This window comes from Dermacentor variabilis, chromosome 1 (assembly GCF_050947875.1).
Source record: "Dermacentor variabilis isolate Ectoservices chromosome 1, ASM5094787v1, whole genome shotgun sequence".
Lineage (NCBI taxonomy): Eukaryota > Metazoa > Arthropoda > Arachnida > Ixodida > Ixodidae > Dermacentor > Dermacentor variabilis.
In genome coordinates this window covers 258367754-258381700 of record NC_134568.1, presented here as the reverse complement: position 1 = coordinate 258381700, position 13947 = coordinate 258367754, and the positions used below count along the sequence as shown (strand labels likewise).

General features: G+C 42.5%; 1 protein-coding gene across 4 annotated transcripts in view; it reads right to left on the bottom strand.

Annotated features, from left to right (window-relative positions):
* Positions 1–13947, bottom strand: part of Arms (Ankyrin repeat-rich membrane spanning) — an 85133-nt gene that overhangs the window by 45827 nt on the left and 25359 nt on the right. For all 4 annotated transcript variants that reach the window (XM_075673554.1, XM_075673557.1, XM_075673555.1 and 1 more), the window contains exons 11-12: positions 10124–10301; positions 9415–9579 (exon numbers count right to left, since the gene is read on the bottom strand). In XM_075673554.1, coding sequence (XP_075529669.1) covers positions 9415–9579; positions 10124–10301 — 343 coding nt within the window. The remainder of the gene's footprint in view (positions 1–9414; positions 9580–10123; positions 10302–13947) is intronic.

Genomic DNA, 13947 nt, shown 5'->3' with positions numbered 1-13947 from the left:
TTGGAAGCATGCGGAACACTAATCCATTCATCTATGCAGTTCTATGACCTTCTCGGAGGGACGACCATGGGCTGTCCGGATGTCATCGCGGTCAACGCATCTGCACATGATAGCCATGCATCTCTCCAACACGTGGATCAAGGTATTTACCTGCCAGCGTCCAAACCTTGGGAGTGCCCGTACCATTCTGCTATGTCGACATGCGCAGAGTACTGTGGGCTGGTACACCAGGTGGCAACAGAGTGCAATTGGACTATAAATAGGCTTCATACTCGCTTCGTAGTCACTGGGCACGGCAGCATCGGAAGCATACAGAACACTAAACTGTTAATCCACCTTGTGCAGGTAAGAAAGAATTACGGAAAATGCTTTCGTTCTAATGACCTGTTGCTCTTGGTGCTGCTGTGCCCACAGCTTCGTTGCTTGTTTCATGTCGTCATGTTTTCCATGAAGAAATTGTTATTGCTGGGGGGAGACATTGAATCGAATCCTGGCTCTGTCCGACATGACGCAAATTTCAAAACAGCTCAGGGATATTGAAGCTGATATCAAAGATATAAAAGAGAACCGATTGGTCGATATTGAAAAGAAATTAGATGTATTAGCAAACCTAGAGGACAGAGTAGCGTCCTACCAGGATCACATTGACCGCATGAGTGCTACAATTCAGACACTTAAGGCAAGGATAGATGACCTGGAGAATCATAGAAGAAGGTCAAATCTCATAATTTATGGTATTCCGGAAGGTTTTGAGGAAACAAGTGAGTCACTGGAAAAGTTCGTGAACAAAGAAATTTTCCAAGAGATTCTAGAACTCGATCCTATACCTATTGAGCACATTCATAGGCTAGGCAAGCAGACAGATGACTACACATGACCGGTTATTCTAAAACTTTTAAACACAAAAAAAAAACTGCAATACTAAAAAGAGGATCTAAACGGAAACGTAAAGATTATTCACTCGATGAGGACTTTTCTAGAAGAGTGCGTGACATTAGGACGAAACTGTGGGCAAGCGCGAGGGAAAATCGTGATAACACAGAAAGAGTTTCTCTAGCATTTGATAAGCTATACATTAATAATGTGGCCTATGTTTGGGACAGTTAAAAAAATGATAAGGTACAGCTTAAAAAAAAAAAACGACGACTCGATAGCAAACCGGCGAGATACGCGAAGCCAGACACAGTTTCAGAACCGGCCTCCTTTGCAAGCCTGAGCAAACCGATTGTAACTTCGGCTTCTTTGTGCAGCGATACGTTAAGCTCGTTAGGGAAAAGTAATGCAGCAAAATACAATGTAACGTTAACCTCATTACGAAAAAATATTGTAGTGAAACGTAATGAACAATGCTTAAGAATTGTTAATATTAATGCACGTAGTGTTATGAACAAAAAGGATTTACTTGAAATTAAATTATTGGAGTACGATCCGCACATAACAGTCCTCATTGAAGCTTGGTTACAAAATAACATAAGCGATGACTTGGTATTTCTCTCTCATAATAAAGTTGTTCGCAAGGACAGGGCTACAAGGGGCGGCGGCGTAGCAGTTCTCCTGAAAGACTCTATTGACTGTGTTCTCGTTCACGATGTCCCAGATCTCAAATGTATTTGCATGAAATTATCTTGCTGGGGTCATTCGTTTATACTTTATGCATGCTATAGGCCACCGGACGCTTCGCTTGGCTACTTAATTCAAGTACAGAGCCATATGTGCCAATTTCAAAACAAGGTTTTTTTTGGTTGGTGATTTTAATCTGCCAGGTATGAACTGGGATCGTTGCCAAAGATCTAATAAATCTAGCATCAGCATGGATATCATTTTTGATATCATGCTCATGCATGATCTCATTCAAATTGTCAACGAACCCACTCGTGTGCAAGGCTCTTCATCCTCTGTATTAGACTCGATCTTCATAAACCGTGATTATCCTGTGCATAACGTATTTATTGAGAAAGGCCTCTCAGATCATCATCTAGATAGTGTTACACTAACTCTTGCCAGGAATGCTTCTCGTAACAAAAAATCCATCCACTTGCGCTCTATTAAATATTATTCTCGGGCCGCTGATACTTTAATTACACATTACATGGAAACATGTTTATCCGATTTTGATGAAAGCAATAACGTCAACGACCTGTGGGCACGCTTCACTCAGATGTGCCTATATTGCATAAATGCCTTCATGCCAACAAGGTGCAAGAAAGTGCATAAATGCACTCCTTGGATAACATGGAAGATTTTTCATCTTAAACGAAAAACAAATTGTGCAAAAAAAAAGAAAGTTAACCGCCACTCTTGTCTTATCCAAACGATAAAAAACGAAACTTGAATTTGCGGTAAATGAATCAAAAGACTACTACTTTAACACGACATTGCCCAGTTTCTTTTTTTTTTTTAAGGTGACGAATTACATGAGCGAGAGCAAAAAATCTGTTACAAAAATATCAGTTGATGGGAATATAGTTACAGGTTCGGAAGTTATTGCACAGAAATTCAATTATTTCCACAGCGTAGTCTTTGAATCAAATTTAGCAGCGACGAGAAACACGACGAGAAACACGACGCATTTTCAACCCTCAGACACTAACTTTATTAGCTACAATGGTGTGTTCTCTCTGCTTCTGGAATTGAAGACTAAAACATCATCTGGGCCTGAGAATTTACCGAATGTCTTTCTTCGGCGGTATGCTGAAATCATTGCGAAGTATCTTGTTGTGCTCTTTCGTAAATCCCTGTTGTCATCAAAACTTCCCTCGGACTGGAAGACCGCTCGAGTTATTCCCGTCTTTAAGAAAGGTGACCACTTACTAATACAAAACTACCTATATTTTAACTTCTCCATGCTGTAAAATGCTGGAGCATATCATTGCAAAATACATAAATGAGTTCCTCAAACAAAATTCTGTAGTAAGTAACTTCCAGCATGGTTTTAGAAAAGCCTACGCGACAGTGACACAATTAGTTACAAACTTTAGATAATAATGGTCAAATTGACGCCGTATTTATGGATTTTAGCAAAGCGTTTGATAGAGTTAGTCATTTGAAACACTTGAAGATCGAAGAAGTAAATCTCGCCTTTACTTCCTTCAACTGCTACTGAATAGTAAACTCGCAATAGACTCCTCCTTGTACTTATCTCCTCTATCCACCCTGCGTACCCAACACCATCACACGCAGTCACTAAAGCTATATTTTTCAAAAACTAACTGCTATAAATTTTCTTTTTTTCCATGTACCATATCGGAATGGAACCATCTTACAACTTCATCATAATTTTAATAACACTTTTTTTTTTCTTTCCGTCATCTGTACTGTCTTGTGTTACACATTCTTATTCTTGTTGTACAGTTACTATGTTGTGCCTGTCCTGCTTGGACCCTGTTATGGTCCACAGTATGTAATAAATAAATAAATAAATAAATAAATAAATAAATAAATAAATAAATAAATAATGGTAGTGACCAAAGGTTTACTGTCTGAAGTCTCAGCTGACAGGACATTAGGGTGAAGCCACACACTGCTAGTCAATAATAAGCTGCACATCAACCAAGAAAAGCAGTCAGCCCACAAAATCAACTGGACAAGGATCACCTGAACCACTCTGACTATTCACAGGAGCTTGCTCCTTACAGGTGTCTGAATGCATAAGTAGAGTATATTAACTGGCCCTACAAGGTCTCCTAGGTTGTGCAATGAGGGCTGTTGCATTATGGCTGCGAAAGTTCATACCATGTTGCATCTGTTAAGGAGCTTCAACTTGTACCGCCATTGTCAGAGGGCACTCAGTGATAAATCTCATTAGTATAAAGTGGTCGTTGTAGGTGGAGGAAAGCTCGCCAAAAGTAGTGACAAAAGCAATATGCCTTTCAACCCAAAACTGGTATGTGTAAACTTTGTAATGGTTTCACACCTTGGTGGCCTCGCAATGTAGCGGACCTTTTCCCATCCTCTAGCCAAGCATGAAGGTTTCCCAAGTAATTAGCAACCTTTACCTGTAATTCAGGGTCATCTTGAAAGCACACCTTCAGTTGGTTTGGTAGCTAACTGTGTGTGAAGGCAGAGTTAAAAGAGTGAGCAACTGTTTGCAGCTGATATAACAGCACCAAGATGTGCCCAACCTCTGACGGGAGGCCCAGTATGGATCCAGTCAAGAAGGCCTAGGGAGCAGCCTCTGATAGGCCCATGGCAGTGGGAGCACTGTAATCTATGTTGGAGGATGGGCATGCACTGTCATAAGACAATGAAGTAGCCAAATTGATTTTGGCAGCCAGATTTACAAGGAAATTATTGCTCTGAGGAACATGTTTCAAGGCCATGGTGCCTGCTTCAGGTTTTTGAACTGTGCCATTGTGAAGAGAAGACAGTAAGCTGTCCGTGCGATCGTCTTTTTTATTCTGTTCATTTATACATTCTTTGCCTCACCGACCCTGTCCCATTAACAAGTGTAGGTGCTTCTAAATGATGAAAAATGTGCCTCAAACATGTGGACACCCGGTTATATGCTATGTTCGTTTGTGCGCGGAACGCTTGGGAGCAGTGCAATCACGACATGCAAGAGGGTATGTCACGTGGTGTTTTCTTGTATTTCATGGGCCCCCCCATCCACAGTAAGCTGAAAAACACTAATACTTAATAGCTAGAAAGACAGAAACTGTTCATTCGGACGTCTTGCAAACTGCTCTGCAACTTTCTGCTGTAATTGGAATTTTTTTTCAAGCTTTGTTGCTTCAGAAGTTGTTTAATTAATCTTGACTAATTATCTAATTAAGCAAAATTTAAGAAAGTGTGACACACCACATACAAAAGTGAGCAACATGCCTTTGGTCACGTCGTCTTAGAGTGGATCGGCATATTTTTAAACTCTGGCTAAAATTGGCTGAAACACCCTGTATATATTATTGTTACGGTAAAGCTACAGCAAGGACGAAAGAAGAGGAGGATGAAGTGTGCTTGTCTCTTCGACTGCGTTGACCATCTGACGTGTTATGCTGAAACCGAAGCGATGCCAACGACCACGGCTCTTGATGTTTCAAGCTTCCTCCTGTCCTCCGTTACACTGCGTCATGGAGCCCCTCGTGTTATAGTGAACGATCACGGTCGCCAGTTCGTGGCTGATCTAGTTGAAAAGCTGTTGCATTTCTGTGCTTGCCAGTTTCGCCACGCGATCCCGTACCACCCGCAGACAAATGGTCTCGTCAAGCGCACTAACAGAACTTTGACCAACATGCCTTCGATGTACGTCGATCCCAGGCACAAAAATTGGGATGACACATATATATCTACAACACTGCAAAGCATGAAACTACCGGCTACAGTCCTTTCTATCTTTATGTCGGACCACCCGGCAATTACCTTGACACCATTCTACCTTTCACTCCTCATGTGGACTCTTCTATTGCCCAGTCTCTCTGCCGCGCTGAGGAAGCTTGCCGCATAGCTCAGCTCCGTACATTGGCATCCCAGGACCGCTACGATCAGCTACGATTTACGACATAAGAATGTGTCGTACGACAAAGGGGACATAGCATGGCTTTGGACACCACTTCACAAGCACGGCCTGTACCAGAAGTTTCAGGCTCGTTACACCGGGCCTTTCGTCATCACTAATCGCCTCAGTGATGTGACCTATTCGATTGCTCATCTCATTTCTTATGGCTACCGGTCTAAGAAAATGCAGCTTGTTCACATCACCCGCCTTAAACGCTGTCATCCCCGTGACGCTGAGTGGATATAACAGTTACTCGTCCAGCGGGTTTCGTCTGTGAAGGGAGGAGTTTTACGCTAAAGCTACAGCAAGGACAAAAGAAGAGGAGGACGAAGTGCGCTTGTCTTTGCAGTGGCTTGGCGTTGGCGCGGCCCCTTTTCATCAATTCATCTTTAAATAAACACACCCCATCGTAACAATATACATGGAGGTTGTACATTAAGAAAGACAAACTCCTAGCAATCCCCAGACAAGAATGCTTTAACAAGCAGGATGTACACTTTGCATTGCAATTCACATCAAATTATGCCATCATCTTTATGCTATTTTTAAAAATGATGATATTAAAAAAACTAAAATTTCACTTACGAATTGATGCACTTATATAATGTATGTCAATGACCTAGCTGGTACATGACTTGGAATAACGAACAGTGCTAGAAACGGGGCCAAACAAAACCAAGAGAGCGCATTATCCTGTGTCTTCTTGTTGACAGGCCAGATTTGTTTCAATCCAGGTAACTTGAGATAACTGTTCGTGGTAAAAGACGTCAACGGCAGACCCAGCACGACACGGGAAATAAGAGACATGCTCAAGGGTTGGTGAAAGAGAAAGAGGAAGCGGATGACACGAGGGAGCAGGAAGCTGCGGGCACAGATCGAACAAGCCGATGAGGTTCGAGCAACGAGCCCTGAGAGGGCTACCCGGGATGTACCGCTGGGCAGCCTCGTGACGGGCCATCGAGCCAAGGTCCTGCCATGTCCTGTGCCTGGCCGGTTCCGGTGCTCTCAGAGTTCCTGGGCTCTCGGAGTTCCAGCACATCCAGGGATCCTGAGCCACTACCCCAGCGACTTGTCGCCATTTCACCGTCACTGCCTACGCAACCCAAGTTGGCACCGCCACATATGGCGGGCCAGCGACGATTACAACCCCACGTGAGCGAATGGGAACTGTGCAGTGTGCCGCGTTGTAATATTCTACGTATTAGAAGACAGCCTTAATTCGTGCTAAGTTTGTAGCTTTGTATCAGTGTAGTGTTGTTAATTATATGTCCACCTGTGCAACCTGTCCAACTATCACCTTCGAGTCCTCGCTCACCGCACCTTACGTCAACAAATGCGACGGTCCACTTTATTACTCTACACCATTGTTTTCCAGCCAGATCCAGTACGGTTGTGTATGGAAGAGGGTGGGCACTATTTTGTAAGTCGCCCATCATTGAATTGCGCTTTCGGCATTGTGGGCATGCTATAATATTCTAGATTTAAAAATACGGGAACGAAGGTTTGCGCTAGAACTTTGATAGTATCATATGATGCAAGTTTTCCTCACTTTCAGTGACTTGCTCTTCGACTTGTTTGAAGCGATATTTGGAAGTAACCTGCAATCATGGTATTGTAGTCATCACGCGAGGCATATTGTTATTTGATCACAGTCTGGAATTGATGAGTCAGACAGTCCGAAGCTGGGCCGCTTCCTGTTTAGAAGCCTTTGTGAAAATTATGGCATCCGCAGTCACAGTAAAATAGGGGCCAGTAGCTCAGAGAGATTTGAAAGTGTCGTTTCTCTTGACACTTGTCTATTCAGAAAATTGCTGTGACGTTTAGTTAGGATGGGTTCACCACAGCAAGCAGCACATGTTACGACGGGGTAGGTCAGCCTCAACTAGATGACTGGTCACGGCCGTCTGATGTTGAGCGATCGGGCAGTGACGAGACGCTCTCCTTATGTCCATAATTATCCGCCAACTTTGTTATTGGTGCCTTATTAGCAGTGATGCAGTGGATTAGCAGTGATGTTGACGGCGAATGTTTAATTTCTTTTACGTTTAGTCCAACACGAGAGTGGGTTAAACATTACCTTGTGTGCACTACTTCTGTCTGTCTGTGTAGTAAACAGAACACATGGGGGAAGTGTTTGCTTGAGCCATTGTTGTGCACCCTACTTCATAACCTCTGAGAGGGTTGAGCATATTCATTGCCTCACATGACATACCACATCGTGGTGGAAGCATCAAAATTTAATTGAATTATCTGGCTGTATGAGCAAAAACACAATCGGATTATGAGTCCCACTGAAGCAGTGGACTATGGATTAATTCTGACACCGTGGTTTTCTTTAACGTGTCCCTAAATATAAGTGCATGAGCGTTTTTTATTTCACCCGCATTGAAATGCGGCTGTTGCGATCGGGATCAAACCCACGACCTCGAGCAATGCCATAGCCGCAAAGCTATCGTGGTGGGCACAGAAGTGTTGATTTTACATGTGACAGCTTCCATAGTGTCGCCTAGACCCTATGGTGTGCGTTAATGTGGCTCTGCTTCTCCACGCCCTGCATAAGTCGTGCACTTGACAAATTTGCATGTGTTCATTTTTCAGAAATAGCAGAAACATACCGTACCATCCCTTGAACTTAAGTGTATCCCATTTGCCTGCAACCACTGTCTTGTCTAGTAGTTGCATTTTCTTGCCTTCTCACGTCACCTTTTCCCTATCACCACCCCACCCTCTTGTAGAGGAACTCCGAGCGAAGGGTGGCAAGGCTGTTATTCTCTCGTTTTGTGGCAGCGTCAGTTCCACCCATTCTCTGCCTCCTCTCCCCCCTCCTCTCTACCATTCTATCTAAAGCTCCTCCATACACGTTTCGCCAACCAGGTAAAAGCAACGGTGGCACATAGATGAAGGGGCTTTAATCCCCTCTTTATCTCTGTGTGGAAATTTTAATGCTGTTCTCCCCTCAGCAATTATGGTTAACATGATTTGGAATCGGGTAGAGGTGCGCCATGAGTGGGGCCGCACTGTTCTGTGCATGGGAGAGGGGATCGCCCCCATGACATCCCCCCCCCCTTCAGACCACCACTAGCCCTTGCCTTGCTTTTCACATTCAAGCTTTCTCTTTCATCCCTGTCACTCTTTCGGAGCCCACCTCCTAAAACTTCATGTTCCGTGGAAAAGAGGGGGGGGGGGCAAGTTAGCCAGAAAATTGGGGGGGGAGGAATCGAATCTCCAACTCTTCCCCCTGGCTATGCCAATGATGGAGGGGTATTATTCCCTAAAAAATCTTACCAATTCATTTTGCCAAGAAGCAAATGCAAGATACTTGACTAAAATTTTCTTCCTTCTGCATTCAGCAACCATAGCTGGCAAAGAGCCCTAGATCTGGCCACTTTTAAATCATGGGAAAAAAAGTTAAATAAGCATGGAACATGACCTAGATGTGCTGATCAGTGCTGCATCATCGCCTAAACTGTTCTAACAGCATGGTGTGAAGACAACCCAATGCAGCGGACCCATTCCTCCCAATGATTTTGAAATATGATATATTCAATTACAAAAATATTTCCTTATGTCACATATCTTGCAGATAAATCTTTTCCTGATGGGAGTGAACAAACATTATGAAAACATATTTTATCCCATTTTTCTATAAGTTTCAAATTGTAAATACTGAGCATAATTCAGATTCATTGATACTACCACAAGCAGCAACTGATAAGATTTGAATTTCCAACAGTAAGTACGACTTACTTTAGAAAGTTAACAGTGGCTTTCCACATATGCTTACCTCAGCTCTAGCTACGAAGGTGTTTCCAAAAGATTGTTTGAGACCCTTTCCTTTACATTTGGGGTATAAAACACAATGCAAGTACTCAGTAACTAGAGAAAACTCCGCTCATATCTGATATGTCTTTTTTCCCACTTACCTTCAAGCTTGCCAAGAAGAAAAGACTTGCCGCTTCCCCATCGTGCATACAGGCCCACTGAAATTGGCATAGACAAAGATGGTTCGCTCAAGATGTCTGCCAATGCACTACTGTACAAGTCATAGCCCAGCATGTTTTCGTTGTCCTCATTGGTGTTCAAACGACCTGCAAGGACAACAGAGCAACTTTGGGTGGTATAAACAAAAACTTTAAAAAATACCTTAGCTAGAAAAGAAGGCTGTATGCTTTGCATGCACAAAAACTGAAGTTTAAAAAGCAGAAAATAAGAAAAAGCTTTGGCTATTCAGAAATTACAATTAGCAGTCCATCTAAAGTGATATTACTTATACAAGTACATAGTTATGGAAATGGTCATTCAGCTTAACATCTTTTATTTAAGGTGGGTAAGAGGAGTCTAGATGCAATGATACCCAGTTATAATCAAGTTTTGTAAATGCTGCAAGTGAGCTACACTGTATTATGCAAGTATACATTACAACTACAACTCAGGCTACTGTTAGTAACTGCCCAACTAAAAACAACACTGAGACCATTTTTTAAGGGTACAAATAACAATTAAAAAATATATATAATAATCTACAATACTGCAAGTTAATGGTACCAAGTATTCCCCCTTCCCCATATCCCCTTTTTGCTAACAGTGTCATGACTGAAGTAAAATGTAAAGAAAATGACATTGAACACTTACGAGCACCAAATATTTGAGCAAGAATGCTTTTCTGGTGGCTTGTGTCAATGTTGTAGGGTGTCTCATTGCTCCGATTTGGTCTGTACAAGAGCTGACTGTTTTTTGGATTGCGCAAGAGTATCTCCACTATACCCTTGCTTCGTGCTCTCATTGCTATGTGCAGTGCTGTGTCTCCTCTCTGTTTAACAAGAAATAATGTCAACACAACACACTGATGCTACAAGGAACAACAACAGCCTTGCAGTGTTAACTGAGGTCGAACAAGAGATGTCAAACAAGAGGTCAAATAAAATATGGTAAACATATTCTTTTGTTACTTTTAACACAGAGATAGTTACTTTAACCAAAATGACCTATAAACAAAACAGAATCAGAAAAAAAAAGTGCTGCAAAATCAGTTCTGAAGCATTTCAGACTCAAATGCACAATCATTTTTTTTTTTTCTAGATAAGGAAAACAACCAACAGCGCTGCTTACTGAAACCAATTACATCACTGCTCACAAATCGTGCCTCTCAGTACCACAACATTGCAAAAAAACATTCATGCAACCATGTGGGTACAAGACAATAAAGTGTGGAGAATGCATCAACACAGGCATTCTCAAAATGTACAAGCCAAGGCATGAAGCCAAATGAACTGCGATAATTAAGACACAAGTTATTTACAGGAGATACGCACAGATTTTTAAAAAAAGTGAACAAAAGAAAAATTATGCGGATCCCACACACTGTATAAATCATTTTAAGCAAAGCTTTCAGTACTGTTTGCTTTGATGATAATCAGTGGTGATTTTGATGGCAAATATTTCATTTCTTCAGCGTTTAGGGCAATACGAGAGCGGTGAGCAAACATTACCTTGCATGCGCCACTGCTGTTTGTCTTCATAGTCCACAGAAGACAACAAGACGTGTTTGCTTAAGGCATGTTTGTGTGCCATTGTTCATAACTTCCGAGAACGTTAGTATTGTCAGCGCCTCATGGCCCATCGCATTGGGGGAGAAGTGTTAATCTTTAATTGAATTATTGGACTGTGTGTGCCAAAACCACAATTAGATTATGAAGCATGCCGTAGTGGCAGACTACAGATTAATTTTTACCCCCTGGGGTTCTTTAATGAGCACCTAAAGCTAAGTGAATGAGCGCTTCTTTTATTTCGCACGCGTCTAAATGTGGCTGCTGCGGGCGGGATCGAACCCGCGACCTCAAGCAATGGCATAGCTGCAAAGCTACCACAGCAGGCACAGAAGTGCTGAATTGAAGTGCGACACCTAGACTCTACGGTGCTACGCAGTCACCTAGAAGCTACGGTGCTTTAATGCAGCTTTGAGTCTGCATGCCGTGCATCAGTTGTCTGCGTGACAAATTGCATGGTGTTTATTTTTTAGAAAGAGCAGAAACTTACCATACCATACCTTAAACTTAAATTTATCCAATTTGTGTGCAACCACTGTTCTAGAAGTCTAGAAGTAGCTAGGGTGCCTCGAGGGCAAGCAAATCGAGGCACCCAAGTAGTAGCGTTTCCTTGCCTTCTCATGTCGCCATTTCCCTGTCCTGCCCTCCGCCCATGTATGAAAATTGCGAGCAAAGAGTGCGAAGAGTTTCGTAGCTGTGTCGGTTCTGCCAATTCTCTGTCTCCTCTCCCCCTCCTCTCTACCATTCTATAAACCTACCCTCGCAACGGTTACACGTTAGTAGAAAGGTAAGCGCTGCAGTTTCTGCAATGCTTTTGCGGGGGGTCACAGATAATTACAGCTGTCAAGAGCACATTGTGGCGACACCCAGGGAGCTCCAGAGGGCATTGTGCATATTCGATGCAGTGCAAAGGTTCAAACAAGTTTCTCACGTCGCCTATCCTCTCTGACACGCTCTTGCCATGTATATACTGTATTTGCACGATTCTACCATGCCACCGATTGTAATGCGCAGTTATATTACTGCCCAAATAAATATAAAAGAAAGTAACTTGGTGCCAGTTCTACTGCACACATCAAGTAACGAAACCTGAGTCAACATGTACCTTGTTGAAATAATATTATGGAACATACAACACACAGACATGCACACACCTGAACCTTAGAGGCTAGTGGCTATCAATGTCCAACAACACCTCCTTTTCACTGCTGACCGACCACAGAAAGTCATCTTCAGTTCCATTTAATGCATTAGAAACGCTACACTTCTGGAGGCTCGCGCAACCATCGTCGGCAGGAGGGTATTCCATGCACCATGGGCCCACCTTGCGGTGTCTCTGAGCGTCACTTTCTTCAGATGACCCTCGATGCCAGTGTGGCTAGCTACCTTGCATTAAACTTTTTTTTAGTAAGAATCGGTTAAATTTTTTATTTTGAGTAGAATATGTTACAATTGTAAAGTGCATGCAAAATTCGAACACACCTTATCTTAAAAAAAAAAGTGTGCGTTAGAATCGTGCAGAAACGGTACTCGCTCTGAACCACCCCCCAACGCGGCATGCAAGGAAACAGCAGCAGCAACGCAAAAGTCAAAGGAACAGGCAAAGAATGTTTTGCTTTAAAAAAAGTGCATGGTACAGTGCAATTTTCGTGACACAGCTGTTATGTACAGTGCTCAGTGATTGAAACACAATAATTGGCCAGCACTTTTTGCAACACTGGTGAGCGCTGGGTGATTGCCGAGATGGAGAAAGCAGCCACAATGCATCACAAAGGCTCTCACTTACATGTGATACAAAAATCCACTAGTTCGTGTCCCCAGAGCCTACTGGTAGTGCAAAAAGTGCCGGTAGCTATGCGCCCCCACCAAGTGTCTCTCTTCAATCGCTCCGCACTGTACAATATGCATAGTTCAAGTTGCCTGCAGCCTGCTTAGCGGTGCTCTAACACTTAAGAATAATACACAACCTTTAGACAAGCACAACTGCCTTATATTCATTTTAATGCTTGAAGTTACAGTTAAGCCTCAATATAACAAAGTCGGTAAAATCTGCACATTATTCTGTTAAATCGAAATTTTGCTACATTGTAATTTGACCTTTTTTGGTAATAAGTACAGTCACTGACAATTTTTCTTACATGGAAGATACCATAGAAATGTTTCCAATTATTCGGTCAATCAGAAAAAACACATTTCAATGAGAAAAAAAATTAATTTTGTTGAATCTAAGAGTCGGCAACCAAAGATACTCTTTCGTGCCGTGTCAACGAAATCTTCACATTGGCTGTACGAAGCAAAACGTGCGAAGCTTTTGCATCCACTCTGCCATCGTGACTGATAGTGTTGCCTGCAAGGGGATGATGCTATCATGAAGAGTGCAGGCAGAGGGGAGCGAATGCTTTGGCTCTGCTGCCTCTCACTTCAACGCACCTTCAAAACTTGAGATTACGCGACCACCAGCACTAATCGCGCAGAGAGACAATGCCCACAAATCCATGGTTATCAGCTCACCTAACATCTGTACCTGCCACAGCCATGGCCATACTGGAGGAAGAGACACCCTCACCTACTCCTTACTACACCCCCCCCCCCCCTCACATTACCACACTCTTCGATTCAACCATTTAACCATCTGTGTCTGTGGCAATTTCCATTTATTGCTTTGGTATACCGTCACGACGACAGCGAAATTTCATTATATTGAGGTTAAAAATACACGAAGTTTATAAAAGAGTTTATAAAAGTTAAATACTTAGTTATATTGAGAATTTCATTATATTGAAGTTCGTTATATCGAAGTTTAAATATGCTGCTATTAGACAAACTCACACCTCACTCTTTAAAGGGTCCTTCATTAGCCCTAGTTGGAAATTTGGTTATACACTGGAAGTTGTAAACCACCATCCCAGA